Below are 24,493 nucleotides of genomic sequence, written 5' to 3' on the forward strand. Positions count from 1 at the left end.
ATGGCCGCAGCGCCGCCGCCGGCCGCTCGGCCGCTCCTCGCCGGGCTGCTGCTGCTGCTGCTGCTGCTGCTGCCGCCGCGGCCGCTCGGCGCCGAGCTGGGCCGCCGCTTCGCCGAGCTCAAGCGCTGCGCCGACCCCGAGTGCAGCAGTGAGTGGGGCCGGGCCGGGCCGGGGGCGCTGCCGGGGACTTGTTGCCGCCGCGGCGCGGCGGGCGGGGGCCGGGGTCGGCGCGGCGCTCCGCGGCGTCGTTCTCACGCGCAGATGGCGCGGGCCAGGCCGGGTCGGGGCGCCGCCGCTCGGGCTCCGCGGAGCCAGGTGCGTCGCTCCCGCTGCTTCGCCTCCCCCGCAGAAAGGCGCGGGCAGCGCCAGGGCCGGCAGCAGCCGCCTGGCCGCCGCCCGCGCGTGAGGTCGGCAGCCGGCTTCGCGGCGCCCCGCTCGGGCGCAGCCCCGAGCGCCCCGCGGAGCTCCCGGCCGCCGGCGGCGGCTTGGGAACGTCGCTCCTTTCTGGTCCCGGCTGCGCTCTCGGTTACGTTCCCGTCCCTTGACCCGGTCCGGGGAAGCTGTGCGTGCAGAGAGGTTGTCTTCCCTGCTCACTAGCAGGGATCCTTTCCACACACACACACACACAAAAAAAAAAAAAAAAAAAAAAAAAAAAAGTGACCTCCTTTTTTTCTTTTTTTTTCCTTTTTTTTTTTAAAGTAATGCTCTACTTTTTTTTTTTTCTCCCTTCTTTGCATAGTGCTAATGTGCCGAGGGAAAGCAATGCAGGATTTTAAAGGTCCAGATTGTCGTTTTGTAAATTTTAAGAAAGGAGAAGCTGTGTACGTATATTACAAACTAATAGGAAAATCAACTGAGCTTTGGGCTGGAAGTGTAAGTACCGCAAAGCATTTATTCCATTTGATCTTGTTGGCACTTCCTTCGGTAATTTTTTTTTTCCATCTTCTTCCTTTTGCCTCTTATGAGAAAACTTTAAGATTTTAACAAATGATATATGAATGCTCTTTTGTCTCGAGGTTAGTGTGTGGTTGTATCAGACTTCAAACATTAAGTTCTCTGAAGGTGGATGTGCTAGTATGTGATGAATGTTGCTTCTTTAAGAAACTTCTTTTGTGTCAAAACCCCCACATTGCAACACTGTAACTGATGGCCCACTGACTACCTAGTAGATGCTATGCTCTCCTTCCCATCTAGAGCAGCTTAATCCTGAGCTTGCTTTTACCTATGACTTGTGCACTCTGGGCAATCTTGTTAAAGATTGAACAATGTGTTTATTTTAAATAAATTTCTCATCCTAATATTCAGCTACTGCCTTCCCCCTTTTATCTAAGTTGTAATGCACATCTGGAAAAAAAAATTAGTAACACCAAAAACAATTAAGGTATATTGGATTTTAAGAGTCCATCTTTCAGGTTGAGTAACCGATTGCAGTAGTTTGCAGAATAGTGGCATTAACTGAGTCGTCCCCTTTAAGCAATCTGAGAGGGTGATGTTAATGTGAAGGGAAGGTCTGTTCGGCAAGTGCTTCTCTGCGGGTAAGCCTGCAGTTTTTCCCACAGAAAACTCCTCTAAGATATCCCTTCTGAGTTATCCCAGAGAAAGAACTATTTTTCTGAGACTCCCACAAATACTCTGGCAGTACGGAGGTTGCTTAGTCCACCTCCTCGTTCCTCCCTCCCCTCGCTTTTTCCTTTTTTTTTTTTCTCCCCCTTCTCCTTCCCTTGTTCTTTGAGTCAGAGTTGTTCGTTTCAGCCTTTCTTACTCTGCTCTGCTACCGGAGATGCTGCCTTTGACAGTGGTCTAGACTGGTCAAAGCCACACCTGTGTGTTTATTGTGGGACTAGTGGTTTAGAGAAAAGCAGGATGTATCACTTTCTCTATCCTGCTTGGGCTGGGTGTGGACAAGCCAGGCTCTCAGCAGGAGTCAAATCCAATTAAAACAGCACAGAAGAGACCAGAAAATTACAGCAAGTGGTTAAAGGAGAAGAGTGTATAATTGTATCACGCGGGTAATTCCCTTCTGACAAGTACTGTACCATAAATATTCTGGATAATTAGATAGTACAGGTTTTCATGGCGAACAATTCTTCAGATGCAAGGTAGTAACATGGGGCCAATTTTAAATCTTCTGTTCGCAAGATGTAAGATCAGACCTACAAGTTTTCAGTAATTACTGAGTTAATACTCAGTTTAAATATATTCACTGATAGGGAGCTAATGCAACATGTAGGTGTTTGAGTTAAAAGTACTTTTTGCTTTGACTTTAGCAAATAACAACTGAAGTTAGCAGGTATGAAAGAACTGTAAAACACCTATTTATTTAGTGTTACTGAGTTTCCTATATTTCTCTTGGAACGTTGAATCCCCCTCCTCCCCACACCACCACCACCAATTCCACTGACTGCTTCTGCACCAGTCCTAACACTGCAACAAACAGGCTGCAAGTGCCACAGAGCAGTGAGACCTGCCTACCCTTGCCTGGTCAATAAGGGACTGGCATGCCTGACCCTGCCACTGACCCTGCAGTCATGCACTTGCAGATAGTGCAGTGGTCCCTCTCTCCTGCAATATGACTTCATGTGCCAGATTCAGCTGGGTAACTTGATTTACATGCACCAGCTGTGCCTGCTATGTGGAGTCCTGGAGCTGGGAAGAGGCTGTTGCTTGCAAATTACAGACAGGCTACCTTTGTGAGGTTGCATTCGAAGAAATTTCAGTGGAAGTCAGGTTGCCTTTTGCTGCAGCCCCTTTGGGAATCTCATCACATGACTTCATGTTTGCTCATGTGTGTCATCTGACCCTACTGCTTTTTTCTGTTTGCTGAAGCTTTGGGGGAAAGCATTTCTTAGAGCATAACAAAAACTGAAATCCAGGGATAACTCCAACTTAAGCAACTACAATTTCTTGAAAATTGGAAGTCATTAAATCATATCTTTTATGAAAAGTCTATAGTCTGAAATTATTGTATGAATTTCTACTATAATGTTTAAGCTTTGATTTTTCCCTTGCAGATGGAGGGATTATTTATGACTAACTCATGGATGTTCCTAACAGATGATCCTCCCTTGAGTTGGGACAAAGGTTAGGGTAAAGTGTGTATGAGAAGCTTGAACTACTGGAACTTGGGGCTTGTTCCAAAAAAGTTCTAAATACAAGCTCTAATCATGGAATTGATTTTTGAGCAGCCATGAGAAATACTATTGACCTGAAAGGAGACGATCTGATAATATTGGATTCATCCAGGCCAGAAAATCTAAAGCAGTTGGAGTTAGGCTTTATTTGCCTTACCACATTCACTCTGCCTTGTTCAAGCTATTGTTGAGTTTTGACCTGTGCCAGTAAATGTGCTTTGTTTTAACAAAACAGAATCCTTATTTAATGAACAGTCTTGTATACTTTGTATAATATTGCTTGCAGAATTATCATTGAGCTCTGTAAATATTTTGCTTGTGAAATTTCTGGAACCCAGCTATAATATCTATTCTTTATATTACATGGTATGCAGTTTTTAGCAGAGCCATCCAAACCCTGTTAATACTGCAAAGACAAATGCTGTGACAATGTTTTGCGTGATTTTTGTTACAAATTTAATGAATATCTCAAGTCCAAAAAACACTCAAGTTTTTCACAAAGGCAGAGAGGGAGCATGTTTGGTACTTTCATTGCCTAGTGTTCCATGTCCTACTCTAAAACTAGCCTCTTCTTTGAGCACACACTTTGCACTGTTTAAGTCATCAAGTTTTGTGATACAGACTTTATTATACAATTCTTCTGCATGCTCCCCTCATCTTTAGCAGGGTCCAAAACTACTTCAGATAATTCAAGTAAAAATTGCTATTTTTAAATAAACACTTTAGCAAAGACACTTCATATTCTTGCTGCGCAAGACTATTATTTTACCTTGTGGCAAAGAGCTGAACTTTGTTTCTGTTGATGCATGATTGAAGAAACAGTTTCTAGCCTCAATAAATGGACTTGACTGCTGATCACCTTTTTAAGTTTTGTTTTGTTTTCGTTTTTTTTTTTCCCTCCAAAAGCTCATACAGAACATAGCAGAAAGGAAAGAAGGCGAAGTTAACTTAAAGTAGATCAGAAGACAGAGTATGTCTGGAAGACTCACTGGTTCAGAGGATTTGTTCCTATTGTTTTTGTGCTTTCTGAGCAATGCTAGCACTTAGAAATGACCCCCTCCTTGGACCAATGTTTTGACAGTTTTGACAGTTTTTGTCACCTGTGATGAGAGCCCTCCTGCTTTTTTTTTTTTTTTTTTTTTTTTCCAAATCTTAGCCCACATCACTAGAACACACATTGAATATCTTGTTTTCCAAACTCCCTGTTTTTTTTATCTGCAAGGTAGGTAGAGCAAGAGACTGGCTTCTTGGTCAGTGGTGCTTAGTGAATCTGCAACAGCTGGCTGCTGTCACAAGTGGGGACAGATGCTGTACATACACACCCCACGCTCGCTCACTTTCCTCCCTGGGGTGTTGTAGCTGGCAAGAGAGCGAAGCTGTCTCCTGTGTGGTCTGAGGGATGTACCTTTTCTTCTCCTGTTACTTGGCATGCATATTGCCTTGCCTCTATCGTGTACCTACAGAATTAAAAATGTTTCCTTTCCCTGCATAATGGTACAAAGATGACTTTTTTTTTCTCTCTTACAGTGTAGGAATTATAGGGAGAGGAACAGATAAAATTTTGGGCACGCAAGTCCTGCATAGGTCATAAACCATGTAAGTTGCAAATTGGGTCACTGCAGAGGACTTGTGAAGTCAGCAGCTTGGATTACACTAAATCCATTCCAAATTGTGATGCCTAATTATAATGGTAGTCACAGAGACTGGTCCGTAAGGAGGCTATTTGAAAGCTTTGGCTTTTGTTTTTGCAAAGATCATTTAAAACTAATAGAAGTTTGTGGAGAGAAATCTGTCAGTTTAGAATAGAACTGTAGTATGTAACATAGGAATAAGCTTTTGATGTGGCTTGTCTAGTTTAATTTCCATTCCCAAGAATTGTTTTGCACTATAAAAACTGCATACTGGATCTCTTTTCCATAAGAGAATTGCAGTATTAACAATTAGTTGTCAGTCTGCTGCATGTTTATAAAATGTGTATATGTGTGAGGAAGGAGTTAATGTTTTTTGTTTTGGAGGGGGTTCCCCCTCCTATGACTAATTTTAGAAATCTTGACTATAGAATGCAGATGTGAATGCAAATCCCACAGCATATCAGTACTTACTTTGCTTGCATAAACAAAAAAGTACTAATACCTCTTATCCACTGGAGAAGATTTTTCTCTTCTTTATGCCATTGTAAATTCAGAAAACTTCAGCCAAGATTAACTGGTTTCAGTTACATCCATGTAACAAAACTTGGCTTCCCTAATTGTTTTGATACGAGTGTTTTTAATTTGGTCTTTGAGTGCTTTTCACAAATAAACTTCAAGAAAATTGGCAGTTGTCTTCCTCCTATAACAAAACATTCAGGAAACGAGTAACACTTTCTTCTCCTGGACATTTTGGTCCTCTAGGAACTCCCTACCCTTCTGGGTGTGTTTGCCAGGCTCTGTTTGCCTGGATTATCTAACCTGAGTACTGATAGCATGCTATTAATATTGGCTTCTTGACAGCACTTGTCAGAACTATCAAGTGAGAGCATTACTGTGTAGATCTTATCCAGTGAGTGATAAGAGGTATTCTTGTCTTCCACTCAGCTGTTGCCTTACTTTTAGATAGCCACCTGCAACTAACTGTTACTCACAATAGTCAGTAAAGATCAATAATATATTTGCACAGAGGGTGTGTTTCGCAAACAGGTTGTAGATTATTATATTAACTTGGGTACAGTTTTGTATTTTCCTAAATTCTGCTCAAATACTTTTCCCTTAAACTACAAAATGAGCAAATTTACAGGCTACAATATTATTACTATGTAATAGTATTTTACAAGGAGGTAAGTCTTACTAGTCAAAGATTCTCTTTTGCTTACTAATTAAGAAAATACTTGAGACAACTATGGTATTAGGGAGAGTACAGATTAGCAAATAAAGTGCATATGAGTCAGAATGCTTGGGTTTCTTTCCCAGCTTTCCTAATAATTTGTTACATAAGTCAATCTTTAAAGCAGGAATAATAAAACTTCCCAGCCTCACAAAGCTGTTATGAAGGTTATATGTATAAAACTTCCATGAGAACTCTTGTACAAACAAGGTATTGCTGATTATTTTCTTCTATTTGTTGCGTTAAACTTCATTTAGAAATACTTGAGTATAATGTATTTGTGACTAGTGCCTGTAATTAGGATTCAAACATGTACTTCATTCATAATTTCATGATTTCAGCAGCTTCTTTAACTCTTTTGTTTATTTGCTTTTGTTTTTGGGCAGGTTGGAAGTGATTTTGGATATTTTCCAAAGGATTTACTTGAAATAAATCATAATTATACCAATGAGGAGCTAGAATTACCAACAGATGTAAGTTTTGGATGTTATTTTTTAATTAAACTTTTTACTACTTCCTACCTTAGCATTCAGTAAAATTGCTGAGGAGAATAGGAGTATCAGTAAATCTTAGTTATTTTCATGTAAATTGGCAACTACGTAGTGGCACACATGTACATACATGTCAGGGAAAGAGGAATGTTTGTGTAGATATGTATGTGGATGAGTGTGTAAACATGAGTCCATAATGTTGCCACTAATTATTATTATTATTATTTTGAATGTTATGTTTCTCTCCTAACAAAACCTGTTTGAATATCTCTAATTAGTAAGCTCTAGAAATGTTGCTAGCTGGCTTGCACATAGGCTGTCTGGTATGTATTCAGAATTTGTTTCCAAACTTGAGAAGTTTAAAGTATTATTAGAAACAAAATCTGCTGCACTATTAGCACTTTGATTCGAGGGTTGATCCCTCAACTTTGTATTACATGGTTTTCATGCACTAATAGCTAATAACTCCAGAATTGATTGAGTAAGGCCTGTATGTGGAGAGAGATTCAGACCATCATGAAATAGAATTCTGTGGCTTGCATGACTTTCAATTTATTTTTCAGAAATTGTATAATGGGCAATCTTGCTTGGAGGAGTTTGCTATTGGAGGAGGGACTAGCTAATGAAATAAGCTCAGTGAAGTTGGTTTCCCTCTATACAATTAAGAATTCTTCATTGTCATTTAGCAATGGAATTGTTCTTATTTCAAAGATGCATGTGATAATATGATAATACTATCAGCTTCATTGCTGACTTCCATTTGGTTCCTCACTAGGAGGTCTTAGAACAGGCGAAGTCCTGAATTTTTTATTTTTTTATGGGTTCCTGGGCAAAGCACCCACTGATTTCAAAGACAGTTTTGGTTAAGGACTCAAGCAGTTAATCTGGCACAACTAATAATACTTACTTTGGCGCTGTATTTCTCTCTAACCAACCAAATGGATTGTGTCTCATCACTGTAATAAAGAAAATAATATCTGTTATGATTGGCACTTTTTTCATTTCAGGAAACAGATTTTGTTTGTTTTGATGGTGGAAGGGATGATTTTGATAATTATAATGTGGATGAGCTTTTGAAGTCATCAGGAGAGACTCTAACAAATGAAGAGGAAACAGAATCGAGTGATCCAGGGACAAAAACAGTTGAAGGAACCAAAAGAGATGAAGAGATGGAAGAAGTTGATACAATAAAGTCCCTTCATGCTTTGGAGATGGACAATCTTGAGCTAAGCGCAGAGGAAGACCAGGAAGCCCTCTCTATGACAGAGGAAATAGACAGTCCTTTTACAGAAGGAACTGAAAATACTGGGGGAGACCCCAGTGTAAATAGTCATGAAAAAAACTCTCAGGGAGATCAAATTGCACATGAGCACTTGAAAGGAATGCTACATGAGAAATTAAAAGGGCTAGAAAGTGAAAATACCAAAAACACTAGTATTTCTCAGGATGAAACCAGCCAACTTGACAAAGAGAGTGAAGAAGTCAATGCCTATACACTTTTAAACAGAGAGCTATCTGTGAACTTGAAAACAAAATTTGGTTCCACTGCTGATGCTGTTGTATCTGATGATGAGGTGACTAGCCTTGTTACATCACTGGAAGATGATTTTAATGAAGATTTGAGCATTGATGCTCATTATACAGAGGAGGAACAAGACTTTGCAGATCAATCTGAAGAAATCCCATTGCTGTCATTCATGGCAGAAGAAATTGTACCCCTAGAGGACTCAGAAGCTGATGAAAACAATGGCTTTAAGTCACAAAATGAACCTGATGAAAATGCAAAGGGTGCTACAGAGCTAAATAACCAAAGAGATTATGAGAAAAAATATAATTCAGATACATTAATTCTTGAGCATGCCTTCAGTGAGAGCAGGAGGTCAGATGACAATATAAATGTGGATAGGTCTGAATCTGTAGAAACAAAGGAGAAGCAGGATGAGGTAATGCTAATTAGTAAAAGAGAAGCAGCAGCAGCAACACCTCAATTTGAGTACCTCTCCAAAGAGCTCCTTAGAAAGGAACCTGTAGTTGTAGGTGATCCTGGTTCAAAGGGAAAAACAAATAAAACTGAACAGTTTGAAGAACAGCTCTTCGATGATGGGACTGAATCACATACTGAAGAGCTAAAGAGTACATCTGTGTCTGAATCCCATGTTCTCCATAGTCTAGGAGATGAATTATCCATTAAAGGCATGCAAGATCCTTTAAAACAATCCCTTGGTGACATCAACAAAAATCCAGAAGGAGTGCCACTTGCTGAAACAACTGAAGAGGAGGAGAATACTGAGGATGAGACTTTGGAGGAAGAGATCTTGGAAAGTGATTTAAAGCACAAAATGTTACAGGAAAAAATAAATGAGAAAGGAAGAGCAGAGGATAAGCCTTCTGTTGATGTTCTAGCCAAACCAGTGGAAGCACAAAATGCATCTCAAAATGACTTGAGAGATACTGACCTCTTAAAAGAGCATGGAATGCCTGCTGTGGAGAAAGAAGTTTTGAAACACGAAGAAGATTTAAAACAAGTAGAGGAGGCTGATCAGGAAAATTCAAAAACCACTTTCTTTAAAGAAGAACCTAAAATAAAAGGGGTAAACATGAAAGCAAGACCTGCAGGAGAGGGAGACCCACACCATCAGCATGTGATTAGAGAAGCAGCTGAGCAACCCAGGCCATGGGAAATTGAGACTGAGTATTCGGAGGCAGATGTGAAAGAAGAGCTTTCAAGAAGCCTTGGCAAGGCAACAGTATTGGAAGAAAGCGTTCAGAAAAGCTCCCCTGAAGAAAAATCAAAAGGTGCCCCAGAGAATACTAATACAGAGAATTTTACTCAGCAAGGAATTAATCATACTGAGGATGGGGGTTCAGACAGTGGCACATATTCAGCTAGAGAAAAAACACTAAGACAAGAATTCCAGTCTGAAGAGTTGGATGCTGAGGAAGACCCTGATCTGAAACAAGCAGAGGAAGAGCTTTTGGAAGATGAGAATGCTGCAAGTGCAAAGTTGTCACAATCAAGACTTGCAAACATACAAGGTAATAAACTAAATATTAGAAGTACAAATCTTGAATTAGAAACACTAAGTGAAGCTATTTCAGGAACTGCTAATCCTAGTTACAAAACTGATGAAATGGGAGAGGAAGCAAATGCATTTTCTAAGGAAGTAAAGAAAATGATCAGCATGGAAGATACAATTGAGACTGGGAACAAAGAGGACGACATACAAGTCAGGGAAGACTCTAAACTGGATGAAATGGAACATGTCAAGGAAGGTGGTGAGGAGTCTTCTGAAGCTGAAGAACCATCAGCTGTGGAAGAACATAATTTCAAACCTTCTGAAACAGAAGACAGCAATGACTTTAACCAAAGGAAAGAACCTCTCTCAGAGGCTGTTTCACAAAAAGACTCAAAAGAGATGCAAAATTTAGAGCACACAGAAAATGATCACCAGCAGTCTGCACGTCTCCCCAGCCCCACTAATGTCTCAGCAACCACAAATGACACTATCATATCAGACTACGGTGAGTCTGTGAAACAGCTCACAATAATGAGGGATTTCCTTGATGAAAAGCGTGTAGCACGCTTACAAAAGTACCTTGGGCTCCATCATGTGGTTAGGATAGAAGCCATGTTTCAGGATATGAAGATAGAATTGGAGCTTGCTCAGAAGGCAAGTCATAATAATGAAGATATAGAAAAAGCTTTGGACCAGATACTTGAATTTTCAGAATCTAGTATTATGGATGCTGTAGGAAAAGCTCTAGATTCCAGAGAGGCAGAAAATAAAGAGGAGGTGGTGAAAGAGATGGATTTGTACGATGAAGAAAGTGCACTGATGGATGATATTCAAGAATTAATATATTCTCTAAGGAGCAAATACTCATCTGCTAGTGAGAGTGTCCCACTTGCAGCTGTTCTAGAACAGGAAGAAGATAACCAGCTCCATCATGAAGGTAAGATGTTAAAATGCATGCATGATGGCTGTTCTGGGGAGTTTGTGATAATTTTGTGTTCTGTGTTTGCAGAAAAATAATAAAACATTAAACACAAGCTAGTTAATGAATAGATTAAATGGAAGTAAAACCCTGCCCCAGACCAAGCTATGTAACCCAGAGAAACTTTAAGAAGGGGTTGAGGAAGCAGAATTGGAAGAGGCTCTGTGGGTTTTTGCTGACTTTTGATGCAATTTTTGGCATGGTGATGCGTGGCCCTGAGAAAGAAAATGTTGAGCTCTGCATGTCTGTTCTTACGGGCCAGCCTCTGCATAAGGAAGTGGGATCAGTGGATAGGTAAGTCTAGAAGGAGCCACTCAGGTCTCCTCCTTCCCTTTTACCCCACAAAATGGAAATTCACATCTGTAGCATGTGCTCAATTTTCTACAGGGTCTAGAGATCTTTTTTTTCCCCTCAAACTAGCACTTCATTCTAAGATGTGCAGTGAGTAATAAAAATTAAGACACTAAAAAGGTACAACCTAAAATCTCAGATGTCCCTATCATCATATTTTTGTCCACATTCATAAAACTGAGCATAAATAGAAGAAACTGAGCAAACCTATCTTCTGGCAGAGAGAAGAACTAGCACTAGTCTGCTATAAACTGGCTGTTTTTTTTCTAATTAATGTGTAAGGCACTAAGATAGATCCTTAGCAAGGCTCTTTGCATAGTAATAAATGTACTTTCTGATAAAGTCATATCACCAACAATGAAAACAACTCACTATCTGGTCAGTGATCAATACCTTGCATAAATTCCATATCAATATTAATTAGATGACACTGAAATTTTACTAAGAATATATTGGAAGCAACATATAAGCTGGTGTTTAAAAGTATCAGCAAGTCTTTGTCAAATGCAGTATTTAGCTGGAGACAGCTGCTAGTAAGAAATACATACCAGTTCAATGTTAAATTCACGATCTTTCTGTCTGCTATAGATGCTGCAAAAGAAGATGAATATGACAGTGTTCCCTTCAGGAACCCAAATGACATCGATGAGAGGAATCGGGTATTTCAGCAACTTGAAGATAAGAGGCCAGTTCTGCCTATTGAAAAGGATGAGCAAGCAGTTAACGTTCCGCCTGAGCACGAAGAGGCCAGCTTCTCAGATAACGGAGATGCTGAGGAAGGGTACGACAACAAAAGAAGATTGCCACTGGCAGACGCTTCCTCTGGGTCAATTGATTCAGAACAGAGTACCAAGGAAGACGTTGCTGCAGGTAAAGCTTTTGAAATTTGTTGTTTTCTTCCTTTGCTTTTGATGAGTACAGTTGACTGGTTCTTTTATGCAAATAATGAGGTTTTTCACTAATGTTTTCATTATATGCACTATAATTCTAACATTTTTTCAGTAATCCAAAACAGAATCTCTAGTGCCAGTATTTCTAGCTTACACTGATCTCAATAGACAGATTTTTTTTTCCATTTCCTTTGTGCACTAGAAAAGTAAAGTTCTTTTCTAAGCACCATCATCAGAATTCTGTGCTAGGGTGGTGGCTTGTGTCTCACAACAGTAGCGCATTTAAAAAGAAGAAAAAAAAACAGAAAGCACTGGAAGGAGACACTGAGGTTTCCTCCCTCTTACAGAAGAGATTGATGATCTAACCATTAGGATGTAGAATTATGCTCTGTCTTTTCTGCCTCTCTTTTTAACCTGTGGCTCTGGACTATATTCCTACCAAAACTACTTTTCCAGGAAAGATGGAGTGTAGCTCCACTCAAGTGAGACTGTAGTTTCTGGCTAAGGTATTTGTTGGAGTAGGAGAGAGAGGTTTGATTTGATTCCTCTGAGGACTGAAATTAACTCGGGTTGTCTTCCTCTGGAGGTACATGTGCTGAGCTGTGCTGAATGGTCATTACCACAGACAGAGAGGTAGGAGATTTCCTGTTACTGCCATCGTCCCTGGTTCCGTTCGGGCATGAAACTGGCTTTGACGCTGTTCTTTTTGCCAAGCTCAGCTTTTGTTTGCATTCATCTCTGATCACTGTCCACTTAACAAATCATTTCTTTGAGGATTCAGACAAAATTTAGGCATGTCTTGTTAGCCTCAGAATCTTACTAAGGTCTGGTACCTCCATTCCCATAGTCAAGCACTTCTGAGGAAGTTTAAGTCCTAAGGGAAAGGTTAAGTTGAATGTAAAGGTACATACTTAATTTTAAATGGCTGGCGAACTACTTGTATGTGGTTAAGCAGTCAGGTGTTCTTCCCTTTCCTTCATGGTAACATCAGATTAACTGTGATTAAATGTTGCTTGCCAGCAGTTCCAATGAAGCTTGCTGGAAATGCTGGGGAGGAAATAAGGCAGGTGTTTGAAGCACCATTCGTTATGGCAGCTCCACAGTACAGCATCAGGCTGTGCAACTGGTTATTTGAATCTGTTAATGTGAATTCATGGCAACAATAGCAGCGAGGGAAGAAGGCAATCTTCAGTACAGAGCAGAAATAAGGATGATTTAAAACTCTTGCACTGTGCTCAGTGCTGAGTTTATTAGAGGCTGAGGTGGGTCTTTTGGCTAGGGATCTAAGAGTCAGTGAGAAGTACGCATCTGACGTAGGCTGGGGCAAGCAACCAGAGCTCTGTATCCTTGTCCCTCTTCACGGCACCTTTTCTAATGAACTCAAGCAGAGGACCGCTGTTGTTTCTGAGCGCTTCTGCCTCTTCTTCAACGCCCTGGACAAACAGGGACCGCAGTTTGGAATCTCACCTCAGAGAAGGCCGCGGGCCCCCTGGTGCCGGTGCGGCTCCCCGTAGCCTCCGAGGGCACTGACAGCAGAGAGGGAGATGTTCCCCCTGTCCGCAGGCCGCGCTGGGGCGGGGGGCGCAACGCGGTGCTGCCGGGGACGGGACGGCACGGCCGGGCCGCGCGGGGTGAACGCCGCTCTCCCTCTGCCCGCAGCCGCCGAGGACGGCGCAGGAGCCGGCGCGGAGGCAGGCGCCGCCGCACGGGGAGCCCTCGGCGAGGCGGTGGCGGCGGCCAAGGACGGGCTGCGGCCGCTCGCGCAGCTGGTGAGTCCCGGGGCGGGCGGGCGGGCGGGAGGCCGCCGCGGCTGCCGCCGCTTCCGGGTCGGCGCGGCGCGCGGCGATGACGCGGGCGCTCGCCGGCTGCGGCGGGGTGACGGCGGGGGCCGCTCCGGGCTGACGTGTTCTTGGAAGTTGGGCTCGCGCCGGGGACGCCGGCGCCGCCATGGAGCCCGCGGCGGGGGGCGCCGGCGCGCGCCTCGTGGGGCCGCCGGCGCGCGGCTGCGCCGCCGCGGTGCTGCAGGTGAACGGCGGGGAGGGGGCGCGCGCGCCGGGTGGGTCCGCCCTCCCGCGCCGCCGGCCGTTGGGAGCCGTTAACGGGCGCGCGGGTGGCCGCGTCGAGCCGGGGAGGGGGCGCGGGGCGGGGCGCCCCCAATCGGGCTCGAGGCACCGCGTGACCCGCCTCGGGGACACGGAGCCTGCAGGGCCGAGGCGGGCCTTGCTCCGTGTCCCCGAGGCGGGTGACTTGGTGCGCTGGCTCATCCCCACCCTCAGCAAGGAGCTGTTCTTCCTCACCCCTAACTTCGATTTAGGGCAGCCCCCGAGCGAGCGGAGGCGTCTGTGTTGTAAACGTGGCGAGAAATTGCTGTGTGGCAGCTCGTCGCACCCTGACACTTTGGGAGGGAGGGTGTTTGCTAAGATAAGAGCGCTTTCCTAGGTTTGGCAGCCCTAGATTTGGCTCTGGGAGCCCAAAATTTATTTTTGTGCTTGTGTGAATTCTGACCAAGGAGGAGGGAGCAATTTCTGTGATGCATGTCATACGGTTTATTTACCAAGAGCCATTTCCATATCAGCATACCTGTACCAGGTAGTTGCACCTTTTTGCAGCCAGCACCTTTATGGTCTTCAGAGAGAGACTTGTGAGCTTAATACTTGGGAAAAGATTGAAGCCATTTTCACTGGATTGTTTTCAACGTCCAGATGTGAAGCTGTTCTTTAAATATTTTTCTATCCTTACAGTTTTATTTTGAAATGTATCTCATAACTGTTAGTGTTTTCTAACGCAAAATGTCACATCAGCTTATTTTGACATAACGGCCTATTTTTTTGACTGCTGATTGTTACTGGCAGGTGTCTTTCAGATATTCATACTCTTGCATAGTAATGCAGGCACTAGACTGCTTTGTGGTTTGCTTTGGTTTTCATTTTAAGTTTGTATTTTTTCATTCTCTTCAAATGTTCTTTACTGCATTTGGAGACAGACCCAGGAAAGCTCTAGATGGTTCTCTGATTTTATTGAGAGCAAGAAATACATTTTTCAGACTACACATTTTACCTGAGTATTTAATTAAAACATATTTCATATCATAGTTGTCAACATTGTTGGTTTTTAGTTGGTTGCTGCCCTGCCTGAGGATATCCGTCCTGGGCCTGATTTCCATGGACTTCCATGGGAGCCTATCATTATCACTGCCTTAGTGGGAATTGCTACACTCGCTATAATCTTCTGGAGAACCTGCCTTTCAGTGAGTATGCTTTGTACTTGCAAGCCTGCTGATATTTAACTCACTGAGTGGGTTTTTTGTATGATTTAAACTATGCTTCGACACTGCTGGTGTCGAAGCAATATCTAGTCTTCTGCATTTTTACTTTTTCCATTTAGATAATTAATACAAACTTAATGCTGGGCTTAATAACTGAAGTTATTCAAATTAAGAAAGTGTTCCATTTAGCTGTTAATTTCTTAGTAAGAGTCAGTTTCCAAGGCAAAATAGGGGAGTGTGGTGTAAAACCAGAAGGCTGAAGAAAGAGTCAGTATGTCTTTTAGATGAGATGCCTTCCCTTTTGCTTTGAGCCTACTGCTAACAATCTCCAAAACAAGCAGTTAATCCCCCCCACACACACACACCACCACCACTATGTTGTTCAGTTGCTTTTAACTGCAGATACCACATCTGGAAACCTAAGAACCTTATTTTCCTTCTGACTGCAGAGCCCCTTCCCTAATCTGTTCCTCAGTTTGCATTTGTTACCCTCTTCTCTACACAGATAATTTTCTGTTCAAGAAAAATCCCACCTCTCAAATTTATCAGTGTATTGCCTTGGGAATGAATATATGAAAAACAATTAAGATGAATTCTTTTCAGTTGTCAAGTTCATTGATGATATATGCTTGAAAACTATAGAATACTTTCTTTGCTTTATAAAAATATATTAAAACTAAATATTATCTGGAACAACACCAATATGTTTTTTCATTTCTCTAGCTCTGATATTTAATGAACTAGATCAGTTTCAAATGTAAAAAGCTGTTAATATGTAACACAAGAAAAAGAATAGCTTCTGCATTTCTTCTTTAATGGCGTTTATTTTGAAATGAGCAGTGGCCATGCAAACATACCTTCCTTTTTAAATGGTGAAACAAAAGTGAGGTGCAAGTATCATTCATATTTGAAAGTTCATGATTGTTATCTGATTAAAAATGGATTGATGTTCTTTATGGGAACGTGGATGAGGTCTGTTATTTGTATCCTTTTAGTGCCAGAGTAATCAGACCTTTACTTACCAAAGATAGGGCATTAACCTAGAAGCTTTTATTAGAAAACTGCTTAAGCTTGTTTGTGTAGTGTTATTCAACACTCTTGTTGGCAGTGATGGATGTTCAGAACTTTCCATATGCTTCTTTAATCCATGTATAAGTGATGACGGTTTTTCCTTGTAGGCAAAACAAATAAAAGTTTTCAGTTACCACTTTACAGTTAAATGCTTTTTTCTTTTTTTTCCATAGGTAAAGAGTAGAATGTATCAAGGTGAGTTTCTCTGTACTTTTCAGTGTACTTGATGCTTATGTTTATGCCTATACAAGTTTTTAACATTTTCTGATGACCAAACGTTAATCTACCCTCATTTTCCAGGAGAATGTTAAGTGTAAGGCCTATAGATGATATACGTTTAAAGCTAAGGCTATGGAATGTGGTTGCCTGAGGAGAAATGATGCAGCCCACATCTGCAAATTAAAGATAAGGGCAAGGAAACTTGTCCACTCTATGAAACTTAAATGTCATCCTTTGATTACCTGCTAAGGTGGCAGTGGGACAGAGTTTGTTTTGGTGTTCTGACTAATGGTGAATCTGCTTTTGCTTGTTCCTTCTTGCAAAAAGCAATATCTATTTCTTTGCTGTAAAATAAATATTCAGGAGGAAAAATACCAATCTTGAGGGTATAAATACTACTTAGCAGCCATTCATAAAAAAGTGAAGAACATACGTTTAATCCTCTTTTTATTTCAAAATATTGTTTTGTATATTAGAGCATAGAAACTACGAAAGCTAAGAGCAAGTATTCTTCAAGCATGATAAAGTTCATTTTGTTATAAAAATCCCTATCTGAAATAGTTTATTAACAGTGATAAAATACATTAAAATACAGACTTCATTTGGAACCCCACTGGTAAAATCTATTATCCACTCTTCATCACAGTAGTAAAGTCTGGAGACCAAGTTAATGCAGGGATTCATGCCTCATTTAAACTGCTGAGAACAATCTTGTATCTCTCAGCAATTGATTGTTGCCTCTCCTCTCAGCAGAGCAGCAAGGGATGGGAATCCTGTAGTCCAAAAGCCCTGATGTGGGAGAGGAAGGAGGAGTAGCAGTTGCCATTGCAACCTGTAGGGAGCAACTGGAACAACTAATGTTTGAGCTGCAGGCTTTGCTGTGAGGCAAATGGGGCTTGGGACGGTCAAATATGGGGGCGGTTTGGGGCTGGAAAAAGAATGCTAATTGGATGCTGCTTCTAAATTAATTTGCAATAAGGTAATTTATGTTAAGCATTGAATCCAAAAGATTGATTGGCAAGCTGTTTAGATGGAGAAACACATGTATGCCTTGGAAAATTGTTGCTTGATCACAACCCTTTGTGAGATCCAGAAACAGTGTCTGTTAGAAAAGCGTGCAGATCTTTGAGGCTTAGTGATGCCATCTGCTAGCTGACAGCATCTTTCTGTTCACAGTAGATCTTTCAAAGCTTTGTCCTATTCTTTGCTTACTGAAGTCTTGGTTTCAGCACAGTAGAAAGAACTGGTTGTTATGGAAGGTGTTTGCATCTCCTTGAGTCTCAGAGCTCCAGGTCTGAGGGTGCTCTGACATCCTCACTGGCAGTTCTTCCCTTGAACATATGTCATCTAGGTATAGCAAGCACCTCAGTCTGCTCTAGTGTGCATTCTGTGACTAGCTTCTATGAAGCAGGTGCAAGAGTTATATGCTTTGTGTCAGTGTTTGGTGCTTACCTGTCTCAAGTTGTTTAGAGTCCTAACTTTAAATGAAAGCTCAAGATACTTAGACTTCTGCAGAAGGGGCTGATTGCCAGGGAACTGACAGTATCCTGATTTGTGCTTTTGTCCCTACTTGAAAACATTCTCTGAAGTGATAGTAATGGTAGCTCTGAATTTTCTTCCAGGAAGAACAATTACTGCAATCTTTCTTTTTCTTCCTAGTGACTGAAAAACAACTTGCTGAAAAGATTAAAAACCTGCTACAAGAAAAAACAGAAATCCTAGAAAAGATATCAGAGTATGATAAAAAGGTATTATTCTGTGTTCTTATCATGTCTCATAGTTTTCTATTTTTGGTTTAATGACACAGTCAATGCAACATCTATTTTTAAAAGTTTTCTGTTCTTATTGAACATTGTGTTGACTGTTTTCTCAGTTCTGTTGATTGTTTCTGTACTTAGATAAAGGAAGCAAAGGAATCAGTGAAAGCGGCTCAAGAACAAAAAAATGTGTTCTCAGATGAAGCTGCAGAGCTTAAGGTAACATACAGTTCATTCTTGTTGTACTGAATGGCCATTGTCAACAACTCATTCCATTGTTGTACTGAAAATAAAGACATTAATAAAAGAACTTGCTTTAGCAGTCACGTGTCCTTTGTTTTTAGGATACTGTCAAAGGGCTGGAAGAAACAAATCGTCTGCTTGGTGACAAAGTAAAAAACCTACACACAATGCTTGAAACGGAGAGAAAACAGAATGAGAAGAAACAGAGCAAGGTAAGAGCAATCACACTGATGTCTTATATTGTCCTTAACTTATGTGCCTTAAAGCTAGTCACCCTCTGATGGGTGAATAGATAGAGGCAGAGCAAACAAGATGAACCACTTCAGAAGGAGAACTGAAATGAATTGGCCCCTTTAAACTTGGGATGAACTGAAATTAATATTGATTCTGTAAAATGTTGATGAACATCTGTGGTTATATGCCTTCACACATAAACAGATGTACTCCAGTCTTGGGCTGGTCTAGTACTTTCTACCAAAGCCGGGAAGTTCCTTAAAAATATGGACCGAGGCTTTGAGATTGTTGTGAGAAATTTTCTTTTGCTGAGAAGAAGCACCTAGTTCTGTAGTAAGAGAGACTCTTTAAGCTGCCCCTTGTTGTTGTTGTCTGTAGGTTTTCCAGTTTTCCTCCCCCCTACCCCCTTTTGTTTTGTTCTAATAATGGTAAGTTCCAACAAGTTCTTTGGTGGTGGGTGTTTTGATCAAAAGTTGTTGTTAATAACAGTAGCATGATGTGGTACTTTGGTTCTAGACTGCAGATGTACTTGGAACTTTCCTAGCCACAGACAGGCAGAGTCACGAGGGGAGGTTGATTCTAACCTCCAGTTTGTTTTTATGTTTTATGTTGCTGATAAGGCAGCACTGTGCTACTAATCCAGTGGTTGTTCTAAATAGGGATTGGTTAGTGCTTTGAATTTATTTTTATGCTTACAAAATATACAGATAAAATAATTACATAGGCTAGGGCATGTACCAGGCATGTACCACTGCTCATCTTTTTCTTATATAGATCTCTGAAACCCAGAAGTCCTTGGAGAAACTTCAAGAGGTTGTCAGTGTGCATTCTGCAGAGCTTTCAGAGGTAAAATATTACCTACATGTTCTCAATGTTCATAGGTACAAGTTCTTGTACCGGGAAAACTCACGTCTAAGACCTAATAGCAGACGATAGCTTGCCAAATTTCAGGTTGTTTGTGCATGTTTATCTTTATATGTTACCAAGCAATAGGTAACTCTTATTCCATTACAGTTTGACTTTTGTATTTTTTGCTCATTTTTGTTTAATACATAGGTGCAGATAGCCCTTAATGAAGCTAAGCTAAATGAAGAAAAGGTGAAATCTGAGCTACATCATGTGCAGGAAGAGAATGCTAGGCTGAAAAAGAGCAAGGAACAAGTAAGTTATTCCCAGGCCAGGCAAATTTGTTTCTTCTTTGAATGAAATGTTTGGATGTTTTTCCTAGTTCTCGTGAGTATAATTTCAGTCTGTCTTTCTCCTCCGTTTCTTAACATGTCAGAATTTCATATTTCATAGTATTATGATAAACTGCTTGTTGTAATAGGGTTTTTGTGCAAATGAACCATGTGTTTCCATTATGACAGCTTTGCCAGTTCCAGTGATTCAGTTTTTATCAGTAACTTCATAGAAAATCTATATTGATATGATGGTCCCTATGATCAGGAGATGCCATCTGGGGATGAAACTGAAGAAAGTCACACTAAGGAATTGCTAAGAAGCAGTTCTGAAGCTAAGGTAGATAGGCAGGCCCTTTAGCCTTGAAATATCATGACTGTCCTTCTACAGCTCAATTGCAAATACCTGTTCTTTTTCTCCATTTATGAAGTAATTGTCATTTTAAGGACTTAAGTGGTTTAGTTGCCGCTGGATTGCAGTTAATTCCTATTATTTTTTGAAGCATGTGAGCAGTTTGATTCTAATGTTGGAATATTGGATGAAAAAACATCAAATTTGTAGAAGTGCCTAGTACTATAAATTGTAGAAAGATTTCCAACAGCCAGTTCCGTAGTAGATTAGTGATAATTGTGATATTAGTGAAATTAGTGAACCTAGTGAAAATAATGATATTGTGAATGTGATAATTGTGAAGCTTACGCTTTTTCTGTGACCTTTGGTTATCAATTATCACCAGAGCTGGTAGTAATAGACTTGAACTGCATCTATCGTGTACTAAAAATAAAACAAAAAAATCACCCTTTTTTGGTTCTTCATACAGCTACTAAAAGAAGCTGAAGGCTGGAGTGAGAGACATACTGAACTCAGTGAGCAAATTAAATTGTATCAGAAGTCTCAGAAAGATATAGAAGAAGCACTCGCCTACAAGGAAAATGAAATTGAAGTAATTTCTTTTTAACAAGCTTTGAATATTACACACTGTAAAATAGTGTGGAATATTTTACAAAATGCAGAGCAATTCTCCTTGAGTGATCCTTCAATTTCTTCATTAGGTTTTAACTAACTGCATTATGCAGCTGAAGCAGCTTGATGTAGCTCCTGCCTCTGAGGCTAAGAAGGATGATGATGGGCACGAATGGAGTACAGGAGACGACCTGGCCAATGGAGAGTTACCAGGTACAGTAATCCTACTTGTTGGCTATTAAACACATATGATAGATTAAAGCATATAATAAAGGTGGTATGTTCATGTTGTATTGTGAGGAACAGGGAGAATCTATGCGTGTAGCTGCTAATGAGTTAAGAGACTGACAGGTTTAATCGTCAAAGAACACAAAATACCTGCCAACTCCAAGGGGAGAAAATGGTTAAAAGGCTCATAGTTGATTTCAGAATCATGTTTAGGTGTATTGTAAATGTAATGGCAGAGTTATAGAGATGAAGGGCATAAAGATTAGCAGGTAAGACCACTGCAAAATCTGAGAATCTCAGCTTTGTTGTTATGCTAGGTTTATTTTTTGTAGAACTACCGTGGATATCTCAGCATATGTAACTACTTTAGATAATCACATTTTTTAAGTCTGAAAGACTGAAATAGAACTTTTCAAAACTATTTAGGACATGTAGAATCCTTCCTGTGATTAATATTTGCTAAATTTCTGGTTTTGAAGACTCTTTTTTCTTCTTTTTTTCTTCTTCTTCATCTTTTTCTTTTAACCTTACATCATCTGTGGACTGGAAATTCCCAGTTCTTGATTCTCAAATACTGTTTTCAATAGCAGATACTGCATTCACGTTAGTGTGGTGGCTAGCAGTGACAGAAAAGAACCTTCTGAATGCCTTTTGGAATAAATCTTCTAGTCCTGTTGTGCTGGTCTTTGAATTGCAATATCAGAAAATTACTACTGTATGTTTTTCCCCCGCTTCCCCTTTGTTTCAACATGTAAAGAAACTTATGCCAGTTTAAAAAGTGGTGAACGCTGTTTTTAATATCTTTTGATTCTGGGGAATTAAGGTTAAGAAATGGGGGAAAATATACTTTTTTTTTTTTTCTTAGACAATGAGAGTGAGAAGATGAAGACTCAGATAAAGCAAATGATGGATGTCTCAAGGGTATGCTGCACAAAATATCTAATAAATGCAGCTCCATTACTACTGTATCTACGATGATAAACTTCTTGCTCTGCTTTTCAGGTAAAAACTATGTTATCCATAGTTGAAGAAGATAGAGATCTTCTGCAATCCAAACTGAGTGATGAAGTAACAGCAAGACATGAGCTAGAAGGTAGCCTTAGCAAAAGAATTGCTTGCTGTAAAATTCTGTCTGTAGTTTAAAAAGAAACATTAGAACACTTTAGCGGCATAACAGTTCTCATAGCAACTCCCTTGACTTCCTTACCTGCCCTTGTTTCTCTAACAGAACAAATAAAAAAATTAGAACACGACTCCTGTTCGCTGCAGTCAGCCAAAGCTCGACTGGAAAATGAATGTAAAACATTACAGCAGAAAGTGGAGATTCTCAATGAACTTTACCAGCAGAAAGAGATGGCACTCCAGAAGTAAGCCTTCCATTATTTTTCTACAAGAGAGCATATTGTATGACATGCACTGTTGTGCCTGCTGATTTTTGCTCAGTAGGCACAAGTGACTTCAGGTTGTATTGAATGAGTGGTGATAGCTACTGCTTCAGTATGATTGAACCTAGCCCAAATTTTTTACTCCTTTTTTTTTCTCTTTTTTCTTTTTGCCATTCCACAAGTTCTCAAAAACTCTCCCCTGACCCCCAATATTGTCTCTAGCCTAAAAAAAGTTTTGGAGGGAAACAGGTGAAACTTCAGACCAAGTAGCTTGGTCTGCAAACTCTGTGGTCGGTGTGTCTTGTTTAAAAATGACAAGGAGAAAATGGTGACCGTTGATTGTTTCAGTTATTCCGTGCCTCAGTTTGATGACTCTAACTTTCGTAATGTAGGAACTTATTATTTTAGTCTTGTGAGCTTTTTGCATTTTTCAAAGGACTAAGTTAAGGTTGGATTCATAGCAATAGCTGAAATGAGTTAATTACTGGGAGTGAAGAACTAGCTGTGTATGTCAGTTGTATTCATGCCTCGTTTGTTTTTATTAACTTGTTAATAAAATAAACTTGTTAATAAAAATAAACTTGTTTATTAACTTGTCTATAACACTATCTCAATTTTGTGGGAGAAATCTGAGATATGATTCAGATTTTCATCTAAAAAAATTCTTCCAGTAAATTGAAATTCTGATAGAGAAGCAGTTGAAAGTTCTAAAGCTCAAGTGAGTTTTGGGCCGAAGCACAAGGTTGGAACGAATTAAAGTGTTGAGGCTCAAAAGTGAAGCTGACTGATCTTTTTACTCAGCATCCTGATGTAGTAAACACATAATAGGGAGGTAAAGGATAACTCACCTTTCATGAAAAACTTCCTCTTGACCTCTGTAACTGAAGGATTTATATTCTTTCCAAAACTTTTAGGAAGTTACATTGCCCATTGCTACCTTTTGTTTTGAATGAAAGAATTTCCCAGATTTTTTTTTTACAGAAAATTGTTTCCATGTGTAGCTAAGGAAATGGGTTATGTTGAATTGGTTATTAGCAATAATTAACGTATTAGTTTAATGGTTTCATTTTTATGGGATAGCTATTGTAAGACATGATACCACTAGCAAAATATTAAAAGTGCAAGTAGTAATGAACTATACGGTTAAAAAGGCTGTGTGTCCATACATACATGTGTGTATGTGTGTATACATACACATATGTACACTTTTTTTCCCTCTATATAGAAAACTGACCCAGGAAGAGTATGAGCGCCAGGAGAAGGAGCAGAAATTGTCTGCTGCAGATGAAAAAGCAGTGCTGGCCATTGAGGAAGTGAAAGTTTACAAGTAACTTCAGTTTCTTAAGATTGTTGTTTTCCTTTATTTTAGCTGTTGAAGAAAATTCACTTAAGCCCTTCTCCTCCCGCTTTTTCTTGACAGGCAAAGGATTCAAGATATGGAAGAAGAATTGCAAAAAACAGAAAGATCTTACAAAAATCAGGTAAATTTCCAGCTTCCTTATTATTGCATCACAGTTTACTTCTTTTTAATGCTTTGTTGTGAGTTGTTGGCAATATTATTTTTTGGGAAAAATAAGCTAAAACACTTAAATTCTTCTCAGATTGCTGCTCATGAGAAAAAGGCACATGACAATTGGGTAAGGATGTTCTTCCTTTTCTGACTATATAAAGCAAACACTTTGCATTTAGCTTCAGGCTGGTGCAGTTAATTCAGTTGGCAATATTTTCCCCTAACAGCTTATTGCCCGCTCTGCTGAGAGAGCTTTAGCTGAAGAAAAAAGAGAAGCAGCCAACCTGAGGCAAAAGTAAGTACAGGACAGATCATTCGTATTGCTTTTTGAACATACCCTGTGCTGCTTAGGAGAGAAGCATGAACTATGTAAGTACTCGTTAGCCTGGAATGTGCCGTGCACATCCGAGTACTAATTTTAAACTGGTTAATTTGTTTTGATGGTGTAAATACATTCTCTTGGTGAAAAGCTCTAATGTTTCACAATGCAGCTTGTTTATGATAGTGTTACATCATAACAAATAACTTGCACGTTATTATTTGAAAAAAAAAAATTTTTTTTTAATTAGATTAATAGAAGTGAACCAAAAAATTGTTATGCTTCAAAGACCTTTACTTGTCAAGCCAACTCCAGGCAGACCTGATCGCCAGGTCCCTCCACGAAGAGGTAAATGCTGCTGTTTTTCCCTAAACTTTGGTCTTTGAGTCAGGCTAGAGA

General features: G+C 40.3%; 1 protein-coding gene across 4 annotated transcripts in view; it reads left to right on the forward strand.

Moving 5' to 3' along the window:
* The window catches only part of MIA3 (MIA SH3 domain ER export factor 3), a 27,451-nt gene continuing 2,958 nt past the window's right edge, over nt 1-24,493 (forward strand). For 3 of the 4 annotated variants that reach the window (XM_062571560.1, XM_062571561.1, XM_062571563.1), the window contains exons 1-23: nt 1-148; nt 740-873; nt 6,380-6,466; nt 7,492-10,438; nt 11,420-11,701; nt 13,381-13,490; nt 14,837-14,968; nt 16,231-16,252; nt 17,936-18,024; nt 18,175-18,252; nt 18,378-18,488; nt 19,285-19,356; nt 19,567-19,671; nt 20,510-20,632; nt 20,742-20,865; nt 21,746-21,801; nt 21,883-21,973; nt 22,109-22,247; nt 23,491-23,592; nt 23,686-23,746; nt 23,867-23,902; nt 24,003-24,070; nt 24,345-24,442. In XM_062571560.1, coding sequence (XP_062427544.1) covers nt 1-148; nt 740-873; nt 6,380-6,466; nt 7,492-10,438; nt 11,420-11,701; nt 13,381-13,490; nt 14,837-14,968; nt 16,231-16,252; nt 17,936-18,024; nt 18,175-18,252; nt 18,378-18,488; nt 19,285-19,356; nt 19,567-19,671; nt 20,510-20,632; nt 20,742-20,865; nt 21,746-21,801; nt 21,883-21,973; nt 22,109-22,247; nt 23,491-23,592; nt 23,686-23,746; nt 23,867-23,902; nt 24,003-24,070; nt 24,345-24,442 — 5,215 coding nt within the window. The remainder of the gene's footprint in view (nt 149-739; nt 874-6,379; nt 6,467-7,491; nt 10,439-11,419; nt 11,702-13,380; nt 13,491-14,836; nt 14,969-16,230; nt 16,253-17,935; nt 18,025-18,174; nt 18,253-18,377; nt 18,489-19,284; nt 19,357-19,566; nt 19,672-20,509; nt 20,633-20,741; nt 20,866-21,745; nt 21,802-21,882; nt 21,974-22,108; nt 22,248-23,490; nt 23,593-23,685; nt 23,747-23,866; nt 23,903-24,002; nt 24,071-24,344; nt 24,443-24,493) is intronic. The other variant, XR_009957840.1, reaches the window with a different exon arrangement.

Source organism: Rhea pennata, chromosome 3 (genome assembly GCF_028389875.1).
Source record: "Rhea pennata isolate bPtePen1 chromosome 3, bPtePen1.pri, whole genome shotgun sequence".
Lineage (NCBI taxonomy): Eukaryota > Metazoa > Chordata > Aves > Rheiformes > Rheidae > Rhea > Rhea pennata.